Genomic DNA, 25,772 nt, shown 5'->3' on the forward strand with positions numbered 1-25,772 from the left:
TCCCTGTCCCTGACCCGAGAAAATCAGATTTAACCTGGTGCGGAGTCTGCTCCCGATTAGCAACTCTGCTGGAGTTATCCGTGTAGTTGCATGAGGGGTGATCATATAATCAAATAGAAATCAGGTCAGTTTGGTATCTGGTGAAGCTGTAGGTTGTTCCCTTAAGCTTGCCTTCGAGGTTTGGACTGTCCTTTTTGCCAGACATTGGATGATGAACAGTCTGGAGCTGTCCTTAAATGTAGAATATCATTTGACTTTAGGAAATACGCACAGCCCCTGCTGGTTTTAAAAAAAAAGAGCTGTTGTCTGTGACCAACACTTTTCAGGAGTCTGTGAATTGCAAACGATGCTCACAGTTTTTCTGTCGGCTGCCCCATGTTTGCCAAAAGAACTCTGTGTAATTCCAGTCACTTTGAGTGTGTGTCCGTAATGACTAAGAACATTAAGCCCATGAAAGGGCTGGCACAGTTGATGTGTAACCAAGCCTCATGTCTACCTGGCCAATCCCACGAATGTGGGGGAGCTGCTGTCAGTGATGTTTGTCCTTGGCACTCTGGGCACTGCCCCACCAATGCAACTAAGTCTGCATCCAATCCTGGCCTCTAGACATAACTTCTCACAAACATCTTCATTTTGGAAACCTTTCAATGATTCTGCCTATTTCTGGCAGTCACCTTTGCTCAGGGCAATCACTCTTGCTCCCCATGATAATAAGCCAATTTCGAATGCACTTTTGTCTCTCCAGGTCAAAGTGTTTCAGTTCTGGTTGTGACGGCCCTTTGGTTCTCCCCATCCTGACAGGCTGTTTCAGTTTGGCCATGACTGACTCTTTCTGCATCTAGAGTCTGATATTGTCAGCTGTGAATGGAAATGTGCTAGAAAATTTAAACTCTTTTAGTGGCGATATCATTGACGGTGTATCTGCCAATGGGAGGCAGCTCAATGCATCCATATTCACTACTTTGCCTCCTGGACAGTGTTCCAACTTGTAATTATACGCATTTGGTATTAGGGCATACTGCTGAATTCAGCCTGAAGTGATGGGTAGCATTGTCCTGTCCTCTTTAATTAGACCCAGCAGGGATTTATGATGTACGTTGTAAAGGTATTGGTGGAACTTCTTGACTCAATGTGCTACCAAATCTTTCTTCTCTATCTGGGTGTACTTATGCTCTGCATTAGCTACATTCCTGGATGCATATGCTTTTGGGAGTTCCTCTCCATTTAGCCACCTTTGAGCTAATACTGCCCCAGTGCTGTACAGGGAGGCATCGCATGTCAAGACCAGGTCTCACTTGGGATCATAGTGTGCCAAAACCTTAGAGGACAATAGCTGTATCTTCACTTCCCTGAAAGCTCTGGCTTGGCTACACAACCATTTCCAAGGCTGACCCTTTTTTAAGGGTTGATGCAAATGTGTCAGGCTGGAGGCCAGGTTATGTATGAACTTGCTGTAATCATTTACCAGCCCAAGGAAAGACCTAAGCTCCGGTACAGCCGTGGGAGATGGGGCAGCTTTGATTGCCCTCACACTATCTTCCAATGGGTGTAATCCAGTCTTGTCGACTCTATAGCCCATGTAGGTCACATCGGGTGCCAGAAACTCGCTTTTCCTTCTTAGGTGTACACCTTCCTGGGAGAAATGACCAAGGATTATGTGCAAGTTCTCTAAGTGCTCCTTTTTGGTCTTCCCTGTTATTAACACGTCATCTAGATCAATGTTAACCTAGGGTAGATCTTACAAATATGTTCTCTATTGTCCACTAAAAAAATGGCACTGGCGGATACCACAAATGGTAGTTAGTGTATTGGTGAACTCTTATGGGTATTAATTGTAGCATTCTTCTGGGAATCCTCATCTAACCGTGATTGCAAGTACAGATGGCTCAAGTCCAGCTGCAAGAAGGACAGTTCCCCCTTGCCAGCTTTGTGTATACACCCTCTATGCAAGGGATTGGGTATTCATCCAGCTGTGAGAAGCAGTTTACCATTTATTTAAAAAGACAAAATGACTTGGTAGGCTTCAATATCAATATAACCGGTGCTTTCCGTTCCACGAACAGGACTGGTTTGATGATTCTTTTGCTTTCCAGTCTGCTGATTTTGCCTCTACATTTGCCCATAAAAAACTTTGGTAATTAATTAGGGCGATACTCAGGCAGCCGCTTTCTAATTGGCTCAAGATTTTTCAATCTCAGTGAATTTTTTTCAATTGTTCCCCATTAAGCTATAAGTCACATAAGAGACCGGAAAAGAAGTTATACCCTTTATCTGTAAGCGTTCCCTGGTATAGGTTCTCAGTTAAGCTGAGGTCTTGCGCAAACTTAAGGGTTGGGGTCCAAGGTGAACTTTGTTAAAAACTGCTTCTGCGATCCCTGAAACAGCGCACCGATATCGCCCTCCATTTTAGCCAGAAATTTATTTTGATTAGTTTGGATTTGGATGTTGCTAAGCAAATGAACTGTCCCAGCCAAATTTAGATGATCTTTCCAGAGTGTGCAGTCTCCTGGATACTGGCCTGTATGTTCTCTCATTCAGTTTAGGTCTAGTGGGACTCCTTTCCTGTCTCATGTCTGCAAATCAGCAGCAACTACATTGGCTTACCAGCCTGGATTCTGAAAAATAAAATTAGCTGTTGGGCCTAGGCTTGGACTTGTTTAGGAGTTTTGCTTTGGGCTGACCTAGAGTCCACATGTTCAGGATATGTCCTGAGTAAGGCTATATAATTGCCTTCACTCAGCTGGTGACCCCCCAAATCAGTCAGCCTGGCGATGGTGTCCACTTCCATCCTGCATATCCTGTAACTCATATGCTCCACTTGTCACATTTTCCAATGATAAAGCCAGATGTAGTGCCCGTTTGAAGTCCACTTGGGGTACATCTAGTTGCTTCTCTTGCGTGATCATACCATTAATCTCAGTCATGTCGCCACTGAAATATATCCACAAAGGTCGGTATCTCATCACCAAATCACCCTAAAGTTACATATGGCAAAAACATCTGGGAATATTTTCCTTTTTCATTGCTGACAGATGAAACTTTGATAGGAAAATCTGAATGGTATGTGGTACTGGCTCAACTCTCAGAGTATCGTAATGTCTGATGCTCTACTTTTTATCTGTCAGCTAGGACTCCCTGACCGGACCAGATTAATTTCCCGCATCGGGAAACTCGTATTCTATGAAGTTGACCTGGCTAACCTCATTTCAATCACTACAAGTACAACCTACTCAACTTCTCCATGTAAGAAAATCCCTCCATACCAGGAGCAACCTCGTAACTCTTCTCTGGACTGCCTCCAATGCCAGTATATCGTCCCTTATAGCCATCTCCATCATCCGTGTCCAAACAGGATGTGAAGTTGGATTTATTTTTCTCTTCCAAGGTCGAATAGCAAAGATTATGTTTCCATCTTGCACAGATCTGGATTAGAGACTATATATTCAATCCTGAGCTTGTTCTGATGCAGAAGTTGTACTACATCAGTTTACAGGCAACATAAGTTATGCTGACTTTGCTGTCTGGTTGACTTCATATTCTGTCAGAAAATATATTTCAAAATATCTTTTGGAAAGTCCCTGGATTGACTCTTCTGTGCCAGGTCAGCTGATCCCAGCCAATAGTACAAGTGGCCTTGGCTAGGGAGAACAAAGAACCATAGAGTTCCTGTTTCTGCGCCTATGCAGTCTTCTAACTTGGAAGTGTTGTTGTCTGTGATTAAATATATGTGACACGTACTCTAAAGGATACTAGTTAGAGGCTCTTAATCAAGGGAGGTTCAGCAATCATACATTCCATGAGAGTCACAGAATGGGGAGGAAATAGGGAGGGGAAATCTTTGTCTTATTCATTCAAATCATTTGTTATTTCCTCATATCCGGCAATATTTTCCTCCTTCATTGTTGCCAGATGAAACTTTGATAGGAAAGTCTGATTGGTATGTGATCCCTTTGCCAGAATTGCAGTACTTGTATGTGAAGGCTGTCATATCAGTGCTACATCTACTTTATTTTATGCTGTGTACTGAATTAAGCACCAAGAATTGCGGTATAAAGGTCTTCTCCTCAGACTTTACATGCTGAGAGTACAGTGTATGTACAACTGGAAAAGCTACTGACATATTTGAAGAAATATTTGCTTGTCAAGTCTCTGGGGTTTACAATAGCAAGTTCCATTTTTATTGCATGGAATTCCAAAACTTCTGTAGATCATATTTCACAACACTGTTTGGAAAGAAATGCACAAACCAGTACTGTAAGAAGTAGCAGCAGAAATAGGCCATTTGGCCCATCAAGTCTGCTTCTCCATTCAAGGAGATCATGGATCCTCGACTCCACATTCCTGCCATTTTCCCATAACCTCTGATTCCTTTAATGAATAAAAACCTTGTCTCTCTCAACCTTGAACATGGTACTTTTGTTAAAACTCTCATCAATATTTCACTGACAGTTATTTTTATTTTAGATCTCCAGCATTTTTTAATGTTGATTTATTTGGATGCTTTTCAATTTGCTGAAGAGACAATCTCATCCCATTGAATTGGCATTTAATAATGGTTGGCATTAATTTCTTCTCTGCAGGTATCCGTCCACAAATTATGAATGGACCAATGCACCCACGCCCCCTGGTGGCACTGCTAGATGGCAGAGACTGTACCGTGGAGATGCCAATCCTGAAGGACATGGCAACTGTTGCTTTCTGTGATGCACAATCTACTCAGGAGATTCATGAAAAGGTAGTACTGCATTCAGTTTAATCCTCAAGTAGGACAATGTAAAACAATCCTGATATATCCATTTGCTCCTTCTAGCGTCTTGTCCACCTCCCCTTCTTCCCTGGTAGGGTTTTTGTCAGATTAAGAAATGCTTGAGATGGGTTCAGCAATAGCCGTTGATTCCTATAATGGCTGTTTTATTCTAAGAATGAATTTTAAAATCCTCAGTCTGTCAACAATAAAGCAAACAAATTATGGCTTAATTAATAAGGAGCATATCCCGATAAGCTAACACTATGAATTACACCCACTAACTCTGTACTGAAGCCTTAACCATGAATGTAGTTTAGACCAGAACAGGAAGCTTGAGCAAGGATCAGGCTGAAGCCCCAGGTGACATAATTCTGCAGTGAGAAACCAACATGGTCCTTTTAACATACAGAACTTTTCAATTCAATTTATGAAGTATACCTTTTCACCTCAGATCCTGTCCCTCCCCTAGAATCTCCCAAATTGGCACATATGTGTATCAGTTGTTCTTGGTTACCTGTATTCTTTAATATTTTGTGATTTGGTTTACCTCGATTTAACCCTTCCACATATTTTATTCAGCTGTTTTAAGCATTTCTTTCCACTGTTACACTTTCAGCTCTCATTCTTGCAGTATAGTGTGTGCTTTAGAGTGGAAGAAATCATATATTTTCAAAAATGCTACGATGAGTTATTCCATCGAATCGCTGCTACATACAAAAGCCACTATAGCTGGTCTCCTTCAGCCATTTTGCTGACTGTACTACAGCACCTACGTTACAGTTTTTTAAAATTGAAAATGCTGAGACAAAGGTTACAGTCATCTATAATATTGATTGATTGTCTCCTTAGCAAAACCTACTCTAAATATGTCTGAATCTCCCTCCAATGTAGCAAACAGCTCTGTGATAGATTATACTTGGATTTGGAAAAATCTGCATCCTGGTGTTTTAGGCTTAGCTCCTAAAAAGGATGCTTTATGCCAAGCCTAGGTTATAGAAATAATTCCTCACTGACCATTTGATTTAATTATGTATCTTAAGTAGATTCACTCAGTAAAAGTTGATTGCTTTCTCAAACCAAGGAGTTTCCTGGTGTATATTCATTGCAAGGAGACTTCAATTTGTGAAATATTTGACTCTGATAACTGTGATAGCAACATTCTTTATGTCCTGCAATTTGTTTCATTGGGCTTTGATAAATTGTAGTTAGTTCTCATAACTGTAGGTCACTTTGACTTTTGATTAGCAGAAAGTAGTCTTTTTTTTCTGTTCTCTATTATATGCTGCACATCTGTGAAAGGAATGCAGACTATATTATAAGATAAAATAATTTAATGTGAAATAAAACAAGCTTCCTTTGAAAATGTAAATATATCAGCCAAGTCTAGAGGAGACTGAATTTGCATTGGTTACATAAGTTATTTAGGTCTCCTTTGCAGGTATATCTGAACCCAAATGATTGGCTAAGTCATGTGTCATATTTTTGGTTCTCTGTTGATTAATGACCCAGGAAATGATGACAATTTAATTATAACAGATGCAGCAGACTAAGAAGACAGCTCACCATCACCTTCTCAAGAGCAACAAGGGATAGGCAAGAAGTATCTCAGCCAGTGATATCTACATTCTATGAATGAATGAAAACAAATAATATAAGCTTTGTTCAGTAAGAGCCACCTGAAATTCTACAGCCCTTTTGAGGCGAAAATGGTATGACTCCAGACAGTGGTGAAATTTGGAGCAAAGTCAAATTTCTCAGTGTTACGTTAGCCTAGCATACATAGGCACAGTGAATTCCCACAAGTGAGGTATGTAAGTAAATGACAGGATACCGAGGTTTTAAAACATTCATTTGCCCACAGGATGGAAGTGTCATTGATGAGGTCATCAATTATTGCTCATGCAGATTCTGTGAGCTTTCATCAAATGGGTCTATTGATTCTGTGCTTGGTTTGTACTGAAATGAGTCCGTTAATGCTTGGAGTCAGAGGAATGGATTTGGGTCTAACAACCAGATGAAGTTAAGGAGAATTCAGTTTCAATGTCACAGCAGGAGTCATTTATGTAAATGACTTGGATATGAATATACGAGGTATGGTTAGTAAATGTGCAGATGACACCAAAATTGATGGTGTAGTGGATAGTGAAGAAAGTTACCTCAGAGTGCAGGGGATGTTGATCAGATGGGCCGATGGGCCGAGGTGTGGCAGATGGAGTTTAATTTAGATAAATGTGAGGTACTGAATTTTGGAAAGGCAAATCAGGGCAGGACTTATACACTTAATGGCAAGGTGGGCAATGTTGCCAAACAAACAGACCTTGGGATGTGGGTTCGTAGTTCTTTAAAAATGGGGTCACAGGTAGATAGGAGAATGAGGAATGTGTTTGGTATGCTTTCCTATATTGGTTAGTGCATTGAATACAGGAGTCATGTTGCAACTGTACGTAATGTTGGTTAGGGCACTTTTGGAATAGTACCTTCAATTCAGGGTGGCACAGTGGTTAGCACTGCTGCCTCACAGCGCTAGAGACCCGGGTTCAATTCCCGCCTCAGGCGACTGACTGTGTGGAGTTTGCACATTCTCCCCGTGTCTGTATGGGTTTCCTCCAGGTGCTCTGGTTTCTTCCCACAGTCCAAAAATGTGTAGGTCAGGTGAACTGGCCATGCTAAATTGTCTGTAGTGTTAGGTGAAGAGGTAAATGTAGGGGAATGGGTCTGGGTGGGTTGTGCTTCGGCGGGTCGGTGTGGACTCGTTGGACCAAAGAGCCTGTTTCCAATCTGTAAGTAATCTAATCTAATCTATAGGAAAGATATTGTGAAACTTGAAAGGGTTCAGAAAAGATTTACCAGGACATGGCCAGGGTTGGCTGGTTTGAGCTATAAGGAGAGGTTGAATAGGCTGGGGCTGTTTTCCCTGGGGCATTGGAGGCTGAGGGGTGATTTTATAGAGGTTTATAAAATCATGAGGGACATAGATAGGATGTATAGCCAAGGTCTGTTTCTTAGGGTAGGGGAGTCCAAACCTAGAGAGCATAGATTTAAGTTGAGAGGTGTAAGGTTTAAAAGGGACCTAAGGGGCAACCTTTTCTCACAGAGGGTGGAGAGTATATGCAATTAACTGCCAGAGTTGATGGTGGAGGCTGGTACAGTTACAAAATTGAAAATGTATCTGAATGGGTACATGAATAGGAAGGGTTTACAGGGGTATGGGTCAAATGTTGGCAAATAACACTAGATTAATTTAGGATATTTGGTCAGCATGGATGGGTTGGACCAAAGAGTCTGTTTCTGTGCTGTACATCTATATGACCCTAAGAGGCCATTCGGCCCATCACATTTGTTCTGACCCCTTTGAAAGAGTTATTCATTTAGTCCCATGAACCTGCTTTCTCCATATCCGTTCATTAATTTTTCCCTTTTGATTATATATTGAGTTTCCTTTGTGAAGGTTTCTGTTTAATCTGTTTCCGATGTCCTTTCACACATCCAGATCAGAATGTCTTACTGCATTTAAAAGAATGCTCCTTGCCTTCCTGATTACCTATATCTGTCCTTTTGATACCAATCCTACTGCCATTGCAAAATATTTCTCCCGTCATCTTGTTCAAAACACTGCATGATTTTTAGTGTTTCAGTTAAATCACTTGTTAATCTTCTTTGCTTAAATCAGAACTTCTGTAGTCTCTCCACACACCCAATGACCCTCAATCCTTGCACCATTCTAGTACCTCTGCTGTGTGTGTTCTCTCGCTTCATGACATCTTTCTGAAAGTGAAGTGAAGAATCCCATGTGGGCACAATATTCCAGCTGTGGCCTAATTAGTGATTTAGAAAATCAAAACATAAGTTCTTTGCTTTTGTGCTTTATCTACAATGCCTTGGATTTAAAGGCCTTCTGAGCTTGTTCACCTGGTTGTTTACTTATACCCCCCCCCCACCACCCCTTCCAAACTCCTGCAACCCATGTAAAATTGTTCCATTTAATTTATGTTGAATTGCCACATTTATCTGGGGTGGCATGGTGGCTCAGTGGTTAGCACTACTGCACCTCAGAGCCAGGGACCCGGGTTCAATTCCAGCCTCAGGCAATTGTGTGGTGTTTGCACATTCGCGCTGTGTCTGCATGAGTTTCCTCTGGGTTCGCCAGTTTCCTCCCACAGTACAATGATGTGCAGGTTAGGTGGATTGGTTATGCTGAATTGCTCATAGTGTTCAGGGATATATAGGCTGGATGGGTTAGTCATGGGAAATGCATGGTTGGAGGGTGGGTCTGGATGAGATGCCCTTTGGAGAGTCGATATGGGGTGAATGGCCTGCTTCCACACTGTAGGGATTCAATTCTATGATCCCTCAAAATCCATCACTTCACACTTACCTGCATTACTTTAATTTGCCACATGACTGCCCATTTCACCATTCTATCCACATTCTCCTGAAGATTTTGAGCAAATCCCTCATTTTGGTAGCTCATTTCCTGTTTTCTAGTTTTCAACATCAAAGGGAGCACATGTCTGTCTTTCCAACTACATTCAGATTTTCTGTGCCAATCAAGATAGGTTCTTTGCTGGTGAACGAACCTCATTCATGCATTACATTCATTATAACTAAGAGTTAGCAAAATATCTTTATTTGTTTTTATTTTTCTAGCTGAAGAGTTAAACATTCTGTAATCAAGTAGAATTAGCTGTATTGATTCTTAACTAAAGTGGAATTACGACTTTTAATTATTTTTTATTACTTTTAATAAATCTGATTCACAATTTATAAGCTGACTCACCGTGTTTATGCTGCTGCTAATTGAAGTCTGGGCAAAGACAAACTGTGTAGTGTCAATTGAGTGATCTAAATAGACTGACAAGTGTTTCTGTTTGGCTCTGGGCAGCAGTATATTGCCAGATGTTGCACATTTCAAGTCTCACTGCAGCTTGTAGAGAGCGTAGTTTCATTTTACAGGTCTGATGGTTAGCACTGAGAAGAGTAAACTACCTAGTGAAGTGCTAAAAATGTAACAATCTATTACAATTTCCTTTCAGCAAGACTTTTACAGGCAAGACCTTCACAGAGCCAATTATTTTTACGCCAGTACGTCCATTTGAAGGGATCCTGTGTAGTGTTAATTTCACAAATTCAGTTTATTTTCATTAATTTAAAACATTTTTAGCTGATAGTTAATAAAAATTTTGTATAAGTTATGATATTGTGAAGAAATTGTCAGCCTAATCTCTGCATAGTTTTGACTTCTTAGTTATGGTTTACTGCTTGGGGGGAGAAAACAGAACTCTGCAGTTCTATAACATTGCCTTCATTTTATTGCAATGACAAAATAGTGATCATAAAGTGATTGGGTTCAATATATCATTTCCAAACAAAAAGAATGCATCAGCGAATAGAATTTTAGATGTAGGTAAGGCCACCTTTAATGAGGTGAGATAGAGACTATCCACAGTAAACTGGGAAAATCTGCTTGTGGGTAAAACAACTGAAGATCAATGGAAGATGTGTAAAGAAACAGGCAGCATGGTGAAATGGGTGGCACAGTAGCTCAGTGGCTAGCACTGCTGCCTCAGAGCGCCAGGGACCCAGGTTCAATTTTAGCCTCGGGCGACTGTATAGAGTTTGCACATTTTCCCCGTGTCTGTGTGGGTTTCCACCAGGTGCTCCGATTTCCTCCTGCAATCCAAAGATGTGCAGGTCAGGTGAATTGGTCATGCTAAATTATCCATAGTGTTCAGGGATGTGGAGGTTAGGTGCATTAGTCAGGAGTGAATGTAGAGTAATAGAGAAATGGGTCCGGGTGGGATACTCTTGGGAGGGTTGGTGTGGATTTGCTGGGCCAAAGAACCTGTTTTCCTGCTACAGGGATTCTAGGATTCTTTGATTTAACAATATAAAACCAGTTTATATCCCTGAAATAGAAAAACTTCACTTCACAGAAGAACAGTTATAGACAACTAAAGAAATAAGGGACAGCATAAATCTAAAAGCAAAGGCTTACAAAAATGCCAAAAAAAAGTACAAATCCTGCTTAGTGGGAAAGGTGCAAAGACCATCAAAGGGCTACAAAGCAGTTTGTAAGAGCTAAAAGAGTTTATGAAAGAAAACTTGCATGGGAAATTAAAATCAGTAGGAATACATTTTATAGTTACAGAAAGGCAAAATGGATGGTCAGACGTTTGCTGAAGACTGAAAATGGGAAATTGTCAATGACTTCAGGGAACTGGCAGCCATGTTAAATAATTAATTCCGTATTTACAGTAGAAAAGGACAATGGCCTGCCAGAGGTGCCAGAGAAATTAATAGTCGATCAGGAATAGGGACTGAGTAAAATTAATGTTAAAAACAAAATTGGTTAGGAGGAATTAATGGAGTTAAACAGTGTCAAATTCCCAGGACCTGACGGTTTCCATCTGAGGGTGTTAAAGGATCACATTGTATATGTCCTAGCTGTGGGGTTAGGATATCTGGTCGGCATGGACATATTGGACCAAAGGGTCTGTTTCCATGCTATGCATCTCTATGACTCTATCTTCCCTAGATATTGGAGTAGTCCTTCTGGATTGGAATATTGCACGTTACTCTGCTTTTTAAAAAAGGTGAAACAGAAAAACCAGGAAATTACAGTCCAGCTAGCCTAACATCTGAGGTGGGAAAATTGTGCAAGTCTATAACCAATAATAGAATAACTGAACACCTTGAGTTTAGGGAAAGCCAGTATGGATTCATGAGATAAGGACATGTCTGACAAAGCTCATTGAATCTTTTGAAGAGGTGACTCAGGTAGTGAACAGCAGAATATCTGGGAATAGTGTTTATATGGTCTTCCAGAAGGCATTTGATAGTTAACAGTCTCTTATGCGGGACTCTATGTTAGAAGTACATGGAATTAAAGGCAAATTACTGATGTGTCTGGGAAATTAGTTGAGGGGCAGGCAGGAGAAGGTAGGGATAATGGATAGGTATTCAAGCTGGCAGGAGGAGACCAATGGTGTCCCACAAAGATTTGTGTTAGGGCCTCAATTATTCACATTATTCATTAACAACTTGAATTATTCACATTATTTATTAACACCTTAAATAATGATGTAGAAAGTCATATATCCAAATATTCTGCTGACACATATTTGGGCAGCAGCGTGGACAGTGTAGTTGATACTCTATCGATATCCTTTCGTAATTTTATGCTCAATGAATGGGGAAAACTGGCAGACAGAGTTCAAAATAATCAAGTGTGAGGTAATTAACTTTGGATTGGAAAAGGTTTGATCAGTGTACTTTCTAGATGGTGTGAGGTTAAATACAGTGTTGTTATGAGGAGACATTATTAAATTAGGCCTGTTTTCTCTAGAATTCAGAAAGTTAAAAGGTGATCTGTTTGAAGATAATAACAGGAAAAGGCAGCATAGATAAAGATGAACTATTTCCATTTGTTGAATATTCTAGAACTAGGGGCATAGTCTGAGAATTGGATCAGTAGAGATTTTCGGACGCACATCTGCACACAAAGGGTGTAGAGGTTTGAGACTCTCTTCCACGATTGAAGCTAGCTTAGCCTAACATCTGAGGTAGATAAATGTTTGTTGTGCAAATGTGTCAAGGGATGTGGACTAAAAACAAGTGTGGAGTTTGCCCAAAGATTAGCCATGATCTCAAAACATGGTGCAACAGATTTGGAGGGGTGTTTTCCTTTTTCTGTGTTCCTATTTTCTGTGCTTCGTATGAGGTTTCCATAGTTTATTAATATCAATGTTATTTGCTAATGAAGTAAAGGACCGACACTGTCTTGATGGGACATTTAATATCCTCTGATCTGGAGTAAGACACTTGCTTCTCGCCCGTGTAAATATTAAAATGAAAAATGTAAAGTCTGCAAGAAGAAAACCTATGCTTTGTATCCATATTTGCTGGAAGAGAATAGGGGCAATGGCTGCTAAAGTGTACCTGTGTTTTCTGTCCAGACACTGCCTGGATGCTGGTAATAAAGTCCTTGTATAAATTCAAATCCAATGTTTTGGAATATCAAATATGTGCCCCTTTGTAACTGAGAGAATGAGAGGGCTGCAGATGCTAGAGATTAGCATCAAAAAGTGTGGCGCTGGAAAAGCACAGCAGGTCAAGCAGCGTCCGAGGAGCATTAGAGTCAACGTTTCAAGCGCAAACCTTTCACCAGGAATGTGGGGTGGGGAAGGGGGCTGAGAGATAAATAGGGTGGGGGTAAGGTAGCTTGGAAGGCGATGGGTAGATGCAGGTGGACAGTGATAATGATAGGTCAGAGGAGAGGGTGGAGTGGATAAGTGGGAAGGAAGATGGACAGGTAGGACAGTTCGAGAGGGCGGTGCTGAGTTGGAGGATTGGATCTGGGATAAGGTGGGGTGAGGGGAGTTGAGGAAACTTGTGAAGTCGATGTTGAGCCGTGTGGTTGGAGGGTCCCAAAGCAGAAGATGAGATGTTCTTCCTCCAGGTGTTGGTAGGGGGCGTGGACCTAATGAGGGAGTCGCAGAGGGAATGGTCTCTGTGGAATGCAGCTAGAGGTGGGGAAGGAAATATATCTCTGGTGGCAGAAATAGCAAAAAATATTATGCTGTATCTGGATATTAGTGGAGTGGAAATTGAGGACCAGGAGGTTCTATCTTGTTGCAGTTGAACAGTTCGTCGACTTCACTAACACCTTCCACCCTGACCTCGAGTTTACCTGGACCATCTTTGACACCTCCGTCCCCTTCCTGGACCTCTCCGGCGACCGACTCAACACAGACATCTATCTCAAACCCATCAACTCCCACAACTACCTGGACTACACCTCCTCCCAACAACACATCCCTCCCCAACCCCAGTAAAAACACTGTTCCTTACTCCCAATTCCTTTATCTCCACTGTATCTGCTCCCAGGAGGAACAATTCCACTCCAGAACATCTGAGGTGGCCTCCTATTTCAAGTACTGTAATTTCCCCTTCCACGTGATCATAAATGCCCTCCCGCTCATCTTCACCGCTTCCCGTCACTCCACTTTTGAACCCTACCCCTCCAACCACAGCAAGGATAGAACCCCCTGGTCCTCACCTTCCACCCCACCAACTTTTGGTACAACACATTTATTCTCTGCCATTTCAGCCACCTACAGTCAGACCCCATCGCCAGATGTATATTTCTCTCCCCACCCATATCTGAGTTCCACAGAAACTATTCCCCACGCGACTCTCTCATTAGGTCCGCATCCCCCACTAACCCACTCTTCACTCCCGGCACCTTCCCTTGCCACTACAAGAGGTGTGTGCCCACATCTGCCCCTTCACCTCCATCCAAGGCCCCAAAGGATCCTTCCACATCCAGCAGAGATCTTCCTGCATATCAAAACACCTCATCTACTGTGTCCGTTGCTTTCGGTGTAGTATCCTGTACGTTGGGGAGACAGGATGCCAACTTGTGGAACATTTCAGGGAACATCTCTGGGACTCGCGCACTAAGCAACCCCAACACCCTGTGGCCAACCACTTCAACTCCCCCTCCCACTCTGCCAAGGACATGCAAGTTCTGGGCCACCTCCACCGCCACAGTCAAGCCACCTGTCAACTGGAGGAAGAGCTCTTCTTCATCCACCTTGGGACCCTCCAATCACACAGCATCAATGCCAACTTCACCAGTTTCTGATCTCCCCTTCACTCAACTCATCCCAGATCCAGACCTCCAACTCAGCACCGCCCTCTTGAACTGCCCCGTCTGTCCATCTTCCTTCCCATCTATCCACTCCACCCTTCCCTCTGACCTATCACCATCACCCCTTACCCTCCCCTCACATTTCTGATGATTAGCTAATGCTGAAACGTCAACTCCTCTGATCCTCAGGTGCTGTGCTTTTCCCATGCCTGTTTGTAATTGTACTTGAGAGGCACTAATCAAGTACTCATAAAGTCTGATGTTTAATTACTTGCTATAGTTGAATAATAATTTCTCTTTCTCTGTAGGTTCTAAATGAAGCAGTGGGAGCACTAATGTATCACAATATTACTCTAACAAGAGAAGACCTGGAAAAGTTCAAAGCATTACGAATAATCGTACGGATAGGCAGTGGTTATGATAACATTGACGTTAAGACTGCAGGAGAGCTCGGTAAGTTAAGTCTAAGCATTGCTTTTAGCAGATATCTTGTTTAAGCTTATTTGTAAAATCTGATTTCCAGGGTCATGTTTAAGTCAGCAATGGAACAGATGTAAGTGCTTTTGTAACTTATTAAAGGAGAAAATAAAATGCTGTATGTGCATAGGTGCCATCACCTGCTGGACACATTTTCCTCATTCCTGATGAAGGGCTTTTGCCCGAAACGTCGAATTTCCTGTTCCTTGAATGCTGCCTGACCTGCTGTGCTTTAACCAGCAACACATTTTCAGCTAGGTGCCATCACAGTCAATGGAAAATGTACTAACATATTCCTGGTTAGTATTACATTGGGAAGACAACAGAAAGTGACAGATTATGTCAGCAATGTTTTCCCATCTCTAGTCACCGAAAACTTCATAAACACAATGAAAAATAATACAATTTGTTCTGTTTTGAAAATAGTTATGATTGATTAACAAAAATACATGTCCTTAAGAACTTAGCTCACATCAGATTGTATTTGCATTCCTTAAATATGACTTTCAAGAACATTAGAATTTTGAATAGGCATTTTATTCATGGAGAGGATAAGAAATGGAATAGCTATACATCAGCAGAGGATATGAAGTAGAACTGATGACAAGCAATTGCTTGGAGTGGGTGGTGCATACGTGCATCAAACATCTTGTAAAATCATATATCAACTTTCTACATAGTGAGAGGGATCATTTTGTACATCCAGCTCCATTTCTGCAGAAACCGGTAGAAATGGCTATGTCACTTCCAAAATTATTTTAATGTATTTCTTGCCAGTCTCCCATTATAAACCACAAAATAGTCGTCTGACTATTATTGGCAGAACTACTGCCATCAAATTGTCAGGACACCCCTACTTAGATGCCTCTGACTCTTTCATTGTAAGACCTTCAATCTCTTCATGTACAATTTTTGTAGCTTCTAATTTTTCTGATAGATGAATACAGATTAATGGACATGGTTCCAAAAATATCCTGTCCATATTGCCTAAAACCTAGTTCAAGAAACCAGAAGACACTCCCTTTGTTACATTTTCTGAATTCACTGTTGGATACCAGCTTATTGTTGTCCTGTGATGCCACTCATTGTCCAGAGGCACTTCAATGGTGCAGTGTCAGTTATTCTCAGTTGTAATTGTTGAATCCTCAACTAGCAATTACATTGTCTGAAATGGAAATGATGTTTGTATTTCCAACCTGAACTGACTTAATAAAAAATAGTCAAGATGGCTGCAATTTGACTCTGAGACCCTTGCCTATAGGGTACAGGGCTGGGGGAGTTGGAATCATTTCAGTTACTGCTCCTAATTACATATCCTTCCATGGTTGAATAGCTGCTGACATTCACTCAGTGAACTTACATGTGATGATTTGTCATGTGTTCAGTAGATGCATCTGTAGAGTCATATCTCAGCAGAAGCCAACAATGGATTTTTAAAAAAATTGTTCCAAGCTATGCTGCCAATTCTGGCCATTTTAGTATTTTTTTAATGACCAAAATTGTAAATTAGTTTTATTAAAATAGATCTTCTTCCTTTGTCACAATGACAAAATAAAAATACAGAATTGAACTATTATTCGCCTTATTTTAATTGTCTGCAAAACAATTAAAATATTGAAGCTTTGCTTGTGCTCTTAAGCAATAGTTTCATCACTTCTCAGACTTTCATTTCCTTCTCAAAAGCACCAAATGGATGATTCAGGTTCTTTCCAGATATTAATTCTAAAAGAAATCTTCATAGGAAGCACAGAAAAATGGGATGAGTACTAGTCATCCCTAAAATCTAGTTCAAGGAACCAGAAGACATTCCCTGTGTTATATTTTGTGAATTCTTGTTTTCCAAAATTGACAAGCACTGTATTTCAAAAGAAAAATATATGATCGTTTAGCATAAATAGCTTTTAAGAATCTAATTTCTGGAACCATGTAGTTATTTAGTCTGGATTACTATTAGTAAAGAATACTTGTGCCAAATTAAAGGTCACCAGAGTGAATTGGCAGCGTGCCGTTTAATAAACTGTGCTTTCTGTTAGAAACAGCCCAGACTTCTTGTTGATGCTTACAAGATGCTGCTTTAAGTGTATGCCAGATTAAAAACTGAACAAAGAGTCCTGTTGTAATGTCTGATCTTCTTGTAAAAGGATACATTTTCAAGTGTAAAGATGCACTTTAGTTGGTTTTTACCTAAATATTTTGCTTAATATGTTTGCTGTGTAATGTAGTAAGTTAATTGGTTACATACATTTCCTGGGGCTGAAATATTTGCACAGTTTATTCCTATTAAGGAACTGTATTGTCTACATAGAGTAGGGAGGGACCATGATGATTGGACTAGCCTGAGCTGTTGCATTAAGAAATTCGATCTTTGCAGTTGGCAATATTAATTCAAATGTGAGTTTGCTGTCATCCATACAATAAACATAATAAGTAGAAAATTCAGAATGATTTTATATGAAAAAAACATGTTTGAAGATACAACAATACACTTAGTGTAAAATTAGATGCATAATTCTGGTTACCTATCTAATCTTGTAAAGTGGAATCTCTGTTCTAACATACTGTGCATTTGTCTCAACATAGAGTCTTTGTTGTATTAGTAATTTGCCAGAGATATTGTTCATGTCTCACTTCAATATATTGAAGTAGTGTGGCAACTAATCAAGTTGTGAATTGTAACGTACTCACTGCTGGTTGGGAGGTAGATAATTTTACACGTATAAGCACCACTAGTTAATTGTAATGCTTTTACCAGAAACCTTGATTTTTTTTTGATGAAGTAACAGAAATGATAGATGAGTTATGTGTTTGGCGTGGGATAAATGAATTCCTGAAAGGCAATTTGTAAAGTACCATATAATAGACTTGTCAAAAGGTTTGAAGCCTGTAGAATAAAAGGGATAATGAACAATGTGAATACAAAGTTGGCTGAGGCATAGGAAACAAAAGAAGTTGTGCACAATTGCTTATTAGAGTTGATGTGTCATGGAGTTGAGAGACCATGTTGAAAGTTGAGATCATGTTTTTCTTACAGTGATGACTTAGACTTGTATGTACAGGACACAGTTTCACAATTTTCAGATAGTATGAAACCTGGATGTATTGTAAACAGCAAGAAGGCTAGAGATAAACTTTAAGACAACTTAAAGTTGGCTGGTAGGATGGGTGGGCACCTAGCTGATGAAATTTAATGTCAAGAAATATGGGTGTGATGCCCTTTGTTCGGAAACCAAAGAGAGGCAATATGAAATAAAAAGTACAATTCTAAAAACAAGTCAGGAGCAGAGAGACATGGAAATTTGTCTATGCCAATTTTTTAAGGTGGCAAAGCAATTCAAGAAAGTGGTTAAAAGGTTTTATGCGATCTTGTATTTTATAAGTAGCAACATTGAGTGCCAAAACAAAGAAGTTATGATGATCTTTTATAAAACTGCACTGCTGGAGTATTTTGTCTGCTATTGAGCACACTTTAGGAAGAATATGGAAGCTTTGGGAAGGGTGCTGAAAGGTTCACCTTTCAGAGTCATTCCAGGGCTGAGAAATTTAATCTAGATGAATAGATTGGAGAAACTGGTGGTGTTCTCCTTAACTATGAGGAAGTTGAGAGAAAATTTGATAGAGGCGTTCAAGATCATTAGGTTCTAGATTATACCTAACCATAAGAGGCCCTTTAGCCTATGGAGTCTGCACTGGCAGGCCTGAGAACACCACAACTTCATTTATAGTGATTGGCAAAAGTACCAACAGGCGATTTGAAGAGAAGATATTTTTTAACCAGAGAACATGCTGGTGACCATATAGTTGGGGTTTTCTAAGGTGAAGAGAGTACTCTTGCCAGGATGTTGAAGGAGAGTGGAATGAGACCAGCAGAGAGTTGGCACACAGATAATGGACTGAATGGCCTCCTACTGCACTGTAACCATCTTATCGCGGATGAGGCAGATTGGTCCTGATAATAAAGGATGTAAGAAAGAAATGATAAAGAATGAAGGCAAAGGCAGTAGGGGGAGCCTAGAAAATAGGAATATAGAATCAGTATGTATGGAGCAAAGAAATAACAAATGTCAGAAAACACTGGTGACAGTATAAGCCACCCAACTTAGTTTAGTGCTGGACAGCGTATGAGTCAAGGAATTGAAAGAGCATAAAATAAGACCAACACAATAGAGCAATGTCTATAATTTTCATATGGATGAAGTGAGTTACAAAAGTCAGGGTGAAAAAGACAAGTTGATGGAATACATGTTCTTGTACAATAAATGGAAGAAACAACTTTGGAACCAGACTATTTTAGACCCAGTTTTATTTGATGATACTGCATTTGTTAATTTTCATATGGTCAAGCATTCTCTGTGGAACAGTAATCATAATGTAATAGAATTTCATTTTAGGTTAGAGAAGGATCTGGTTAATCGTAGACTCATCTAATCCCTTTGGTCTATGGATCTGCACTTACAAAAATTGCTCTAAATCATTACTTGTCCCACTTTCCAGCACTTGGCCCAAAGCCTTCAATTTTATGACAATTCAAATGCCCAATCAAGTGTTTTTTTTTAAAGGTTATGAGGTCTCTCATCTTAAATATTCTCGAGTGCATTCCAGATCCTACCACTATTTGGGAGAAAAGCAAATTCCTGAAATCTCCTCTTGAATGCCTCTATTGCCTCCAGAACATTTCCAGGCAATGCATTCCAAACTCTAATTACATATGTCTTTCATATTAAAATTATGTCCCCTTGTTATTGACCATACAACTAAAGGGAACAGCTGATTTCTATCCACCCTGTCCATGCCCCTCATAATCATGATGCACCTCAATCAGGACTCCCTCAACCTTCTCTGCTGTAAATAAAACAAATTGACTTTATCCTAACTCTCTTCAGAGGGAAACAGCTCCTTTCCAGGCAACATTCCTGGTGAACCCCTCTGTAACCCCTCAAATGTAATCACATCCTTCCTGTAGTCAGGGACCAAATCTGTACATAGTACTCCAACTGTGGCCTAACAGAAGATTTTTGTACTGCTCTAATAATGTATGCCACAGCTGATGCAGACAAGTGTCAAAACGTGTGGTGCTGGAAAGCACAGCCGGTCAGGTACCATCATTTGTTTGACTGATCTCCAGCATCTGCAATCCTCACTTTCTCCTGATAAAGGCAAATGTCCTGTTTGCTGCATTGTCTACCCTATTAACCAGTCCTGCTGCCTTAAGCAATCTGGGAACAGGCACGCCAAGATTCTTTTGTTCCTTTGAATTTCTAATTGTCCTGCCGTTCATTGAGTACTGTCTTGTCTTGTGACTTCCAAAGTGCATCACTTACAGCATCATGTAACAGTAGATAAACATTGGTAAAAATGTTCTAAAATATCATCATTCTCAACAAATGTACATTCCCTTAAAGAATAAAATCTCTCTTGGAAAATTGTTATGTCCAGTCTAACTAACTCACAGAATCGCAAAAAGGTTTAGAGGACTATGGGCCAAATGCTGGCGAAGAGACTAGGTAATTTCGGCTAACCACTTGGCATGGATGATTTGGACTGAAGGGTCTGTTTGCGTACTGTACAGCTCTAAAACTCAATGATTAAGGAGACCACTTGGCCCATCCTTCTTGCACTAGCTCTTCAAACCAGCATTGATATCTAGTGCCGTTCTCTTATTTTACCCGATACCCTTGCATATGATTTTTATTCAAATAATCTTCCAATGCCCTCTTGAATGCCTCTATTGCCTCCACAACATTTCCAGGCAATGCATTCCAAACTCTAATTACATGCAGATTGCAAAATAATATTTTTTTCAATCTCCTTTACTTCTTATGTAAATCATTCTCAATCTATGCACTCTCGCTCTTGTTCCTTTTACAAGTGGAAACAGTTTTTCCCAACCTGTTACATCCAGCCCGCTAGTGATTTTGGAAACCTCTGTGAGATGTCTCACAGCATGGGTTGGTATCTGGGACTTGGACGTTGTGGCCATTTTGGACACATGGATAGAGCAGTGACAGGAATGGTTGTTGCAGCTTCTGGGATATAGCTGTTGTAGTAAGAACAGAGAAGGGGAAGTGTGGCACTGTTAGTCAAGGACAGTATTACAGTGGCAGAAAGAATGTTTGAGGACCTGTCTATTGAGGTAATATGGGCTGAGGTTAGAAACAGGAAAGGAAAGGTCAGCCTATCGAGAGTTTTGTATAGACCTCTAATAGTTCCAGAGATAGCAAAGAAGATTCTGAATAGGAGCGTGAGTAACAAAGTATTGTTATGGGGTCTTTAACTTTCTAAATATTAACTGGAAATACTATAGTTCGACTACTTTAGATGGGTTTTTGTCCAATGTGTGCAGGATGGTTTCCTGACACAGTACGTAGACAGACCAATAAGGGGCAAAGCCACATTGGATTTGGTAATGGGTAATAAACCTGACCAGGTGTTAGATTTGGAGGTAGGTGAGCACTTTGGTGATAGTGACCGTAATTTGGTTATGTTTACTTTAGCAATGGTAAGGCATAGGTATACATTGCTGGGCAAAAGTTATTGCTGAGGTAAAGGCAATTATGATGCAATTAAGCAAGCTTTAGGATGCATAGGATGGGGAAGGAAATTGCAGGGGATGGGCACAATTGAAATGTGAAGCTTGTTCAAGGAACAGCTACTGCATGTCCTTGATAAGTATGTACCTGTCAGACAAGGAGGATGTGTTCGAGAGAGGGAGCCATGGTTTACTAAAGAAGTTGTCAAAAGAAAGAAGAAGGCTTATGTTAGGATGAGATGTGAAGGCTCAGCCAGGAAAGACCTAAACAGAGGGCTAAGAAGAGCCAGGAAGGGACATAAGAAGTCATTGGCAGATAGGATCAAGGAAAACCCTAAAACTTTGTGCAGGTATATCAGAAATAAAAGAATGACAAGAGAAAGATTAGGGCCAATCAAGGAGAGTAGTGGGAAGTTGTGCGTGGATTCCGAGGAGATGGGGAGATGCTAAATGAATATTTTTCATCAGTATTCACACTGGAAAAAGACAATGTTATCGAGGAGAAAACTGAGATACAGGCTACGAGACTAGCCAGGATTGAAGTTCACAAAGAGGAGGTGTCAGCAATTCTGGAAAATGTGAAAATAGATAAGTTCCCTGGGTCAGATGGGATTTATCCTAGGATTCTCTGGGAAGCCACGGAGGAGATTGCAGAGCTTTTGGCTTTGATTTTAATGTCGTCATTGTCTATAGGAATAGTGCCAGAAGACTGGACAATGGCAAATGTTGTTCCCTTGTTCAAGAGGGGAATAGAGACAACCCTGGTAGTTATAGACCAGTGAGCCTTACTTTGGTTGTGGGTGAACTGTTGGAAAAGGTTATAAGAGATAGGATTTACAATTATCGAGAGAGGAATAAATTGACTAGGGATAGTCAACACAGTTTTGTGAAGGATAGGTTGTGCCTCACAAACCTTACTGAGTTCTTTGAGATGGTGACCAAACAGGTGAATAAGGTAAAATGATTGACGTGATGTATATAGATTTCAGTAAGGCATTTGATAAGGTTCCCCACAGTAGGCTATTGCACAAAATACAGAGCGATGGGATTGAGGATGATTTAGTGATTTGGATTAGAAGTTGGCTAGCTGAAAGAAGAGAGAGGGCGTTGGTTGATGGGAAATGTTCGTCCTGGAGTTTAGTTACTTGTGGTGTACAACGAGGATCTGTTTTGTTGCCAGTGTTGCTTGTCATTTTTATAAATGACCTTGATAAGGGCGTAGAAGGATGGGTTAGTAAATTTGTGGATGACACTAATGTCGCTGGAGTTGTGGATAGTGTTGAAGGATGTTGCAGGTTACAGAGGGACATGGATAAGCTACAAAGCCAGGCTGAGAGTTGGCAAATGGACTTTAATGTGGAAAAGTGTGAGGTGATTCACTTTGGAAGGAGTAACAGGAATGCAGAGTACTGGACTAATGATAAGGTTCTTGGTAGTGCAGATGAACAGAGAAATCTCTGTGTCCTTGTACACAGATTCCTGGAAGTTGCCACCAGGTTGGTAGAGTTGTTAAGAAGGCATACAATGTGTTAGTTTTTATTGGTAGAGGGATTGAGTTTCAGAGCCACACGGTCATATTGCAGCTGTACAAAACTCTGGTGTGGCCAAACTTGGAGTATTACGTACAGTTCTGGTCACCGCATTATAGGAAGGAAGTGGAAGCTTTGGAATGGGTTAAGAGGAGATTTACTAGGATGTTGCATGATATGGAGGGGAAGTCTTATGAGGAAAGGCTAAGGGACTTGAGGCTGTTTTCATTAGAGAGAAGGAGGTTGAGAGGTGACTTAATTGAGACATATAAGATTATCAGAGGGTTAGATAGGGTGGACAGTGAGAGCTTTTTTCCTCAGATGGTGATGGCTAGCATGAGGGGACATAGCTTTAAATTGAGGGGTGATAGATATAGGACAGATGTCAGAGGTAATTCATTTACTCAGTAGTAGGAGTGTGAAACGCATTGCCTGCAACAGGAGTAGACTCATCAACTTTAAGGGCATTTAAATGGTGATTGGATAAACATATGGATGAAAACCTAATAGTGTAGGATAGATATGCTTCAGATTGGTTCCATAGGTCGGCGCAACATCGAGGGCCGAAGGGCCTGTATTGCTCTGTGATATTCTGTGTTCTATCTTGTCTTAACTGCCTTCTTACCCAGGGGAACAGTGCCAACATGTTCAAACTGTCCTCACAATTGAAGTTATTCATTCCTAGAACCATTCTTGTACCTCACTTCTGCATTCTCTCCAGTGTATTCGCATCCTTCCTGTATTATGATGTCCAGAACTGTACATAATACCTTAGCTGATATCTAACAAGGGTCTTCTACAAGTTCAACATCACCTCCTTTATGTTGTACTCAACCCCCATTTATAAAGCTAGGATACTGTATGCTTTACTTACTCCTGTCTCTACCTGACAACTTCAATCATCTGTGTATATATACATCCAGGTCTCTTTGCTCCTGCACCCTCTAAAGGAATGTGGCCCCTATTTTATAAGATACGTAAAAGCAAATACTAGATTAAAAGAAGCACGTTATCATGTTGCCAAAGAAGTATTAAGCTACTGGTAAACAAGAAATTGGTAAAGGGAGAGCAAATAGAGTAGGAGTAAATTGGAAAAGAAATATAAAACAGATTATAAGAACTTTGGCCAGTGTGTAATTAGGGAGCAGCAAAAGTAAATGTATGTCCCTGAAAGGCAGAGACCAGAGAAATTAGAATGGGGGATAAGGAAATGACAGGATACTAAACATACATTTTGAGTCTATCATCTTAGCACAACATACCAGAAATAATAGAGAATGAAGGATCTAATGAGAATAAGAATTTAACAGTGATTAATATTAGTCAAGCAAAAGAACTGGCAAAATTAATGAGCTAAACTAAAAGCTGACAAATCCACTACTCATGATGGTCTACATCCTATTATGACAGTATATTTGGAAATTAATGGGAAGAGTACAGAAATCAAGATTTAGTGAGACCTTCAGCACGTCATCCGCAGTCAGATAAGTGGAGATAATAGGCTTGAATAGGATATCAGATTTTTCTTTATATTCATTCATGGGATGTGGGCACCACAGGCTAGGTCAGCATTTATTTCCATCGAAATTGCCCAAAGGGCAGTTCAGAGTCAATGATCTTACTGTGGGTCTGGAATCACAAGAAGGCCAGGCTAGGTAAAGATGGTAGATTTCCTTCCAAGAAGGACATTAAAGAACCAGTCGAGTTTTTCTGAAAATCGACACTGGTTTCATGGTCATCATTAGACTCTTAATTCCACATTTTTATTTATAGCCAAATTCCATCATCTAAATTTCACACACATTTACAAATTACATGACCATGTTTAACAATTTACAGCCAACAGTTTGGAGCAAATATAGAAAGAAAACAGCCCTAAAACCATGCAACAAACGGTTGGTTGAGTAGAGCAGAAAGGCAGTGGTGCAGGGAACCTTGAAGGGATGACCAGAGATAAATGAGGCACTATTGTACATTATCAAGTTACTGAATTAAAAGCTGTGAACTAGACTAGGAATGTACAATCAGAAGTATATTTTAAAAAGTCTTCAAATGTTTGGACATAATATTGCAATTGGCGCAAAACTTCACAATGGCTTTGCAATCTGAATTCCCTCATTGATATACTTTGGCTGCAGCAAGCCTGCTACTACTTTCATCCTTGTTTCCTCACTTAGTCTGTCTCAGGGACTGAACTACAATCTCCAACCACTCACACCCTAACAATCTCTTCCTTGCTGTCACTTTATTTCAACTTTGTATCTGATTCTACTCTCTTGTGCAGCACCACTTCAGACTGATCTCTGGCGGTCATGCCTTAAGCCACCTAGATCACCCAGTCTGGAATTTTATGATGTGAAGGTGCTGGTGTTGGACTGGGGTGTACAAAGTTAAAAATCACACAATACCAGGTTATAATCCAAAGGTTTGTTTGGAAGCACCAGCTTTCGGAAGTGACGCTCCTTCATCAGGTGATTGTGACCTGATGAAGGAGCAGTGTTCTGAAAGCTAGTGCTTCCAGTTAAACCTTTTGGACTATAACCTAGTGTTGTGTGATTTTTAACTCTGGAATTTTAACACTTCACACCTGCATTTTCCAATGTGCCTGCATTACCCTCTTTAAAACTCACTCACATCTTTGATCAACCTTTTCCTCCTGTCTCCATTTCTAAAATTACAGAAAATTACTACATGACTAAGCAATCCATATCATTGTTTAACCTCCATACAAGCAGTACTGTTAATCCAAGTTGTGACCTTTTACCCTTTTATCCCCTATTCCTTCATTCTTCTATGTCGTCCATTCCTAAAATTTAACCTAGTCTCTTCTCCAGTTGCAAA

At 40.4% G+C, this 25,772-nt stretch overlaps 1 protein-coding gene across 8 annotated transcripts in view; it reads left to right on the forward strand.

Annotated features, from left to right (window-relative positions):
• The window catches only part of ctbp2a (C-terminal binding protein 2a), a 288,354-nt gene that overhangs the window by 212,686 nt on the left and 49,896 nt on the right, over nt 1–25,772 (forward strand). For all 8 annotated transcript variants that reach the window (XM_060842012.1, XM_060842008.1, XM_060842006.1 and 5 more), the window contains 2 exons: nt 4,581–4,735; nt 14,708–14,852. In XM_060842012.1, the coding sequence (XP_060697995.1) occupies nt 4,581–4,735; nt 14,708–14,852 (300 nt within the window). The remainder of the gene's footprint in view (nt 1–4,580; nt 4,736–14,707; nt 14,853–25,772) is intronic.

Source organism: Hemiscyllium ocellatum, chromosome 22, assembly GCF_020745735.1.
Source record: "Hemiscyllium ocellatum isolate sHemOce1 chromosome 22, sHemOce1.pat.X.cur, whole genome shotgun sequence".
NCBI classification, from domain to species: Eukaryota; Metazoa; Chordata; class Chondrichthyes; order Orectolobiformes; family Hemiscylliidae; genus Hemiscyllium; species Hemiscyllium ocellatum.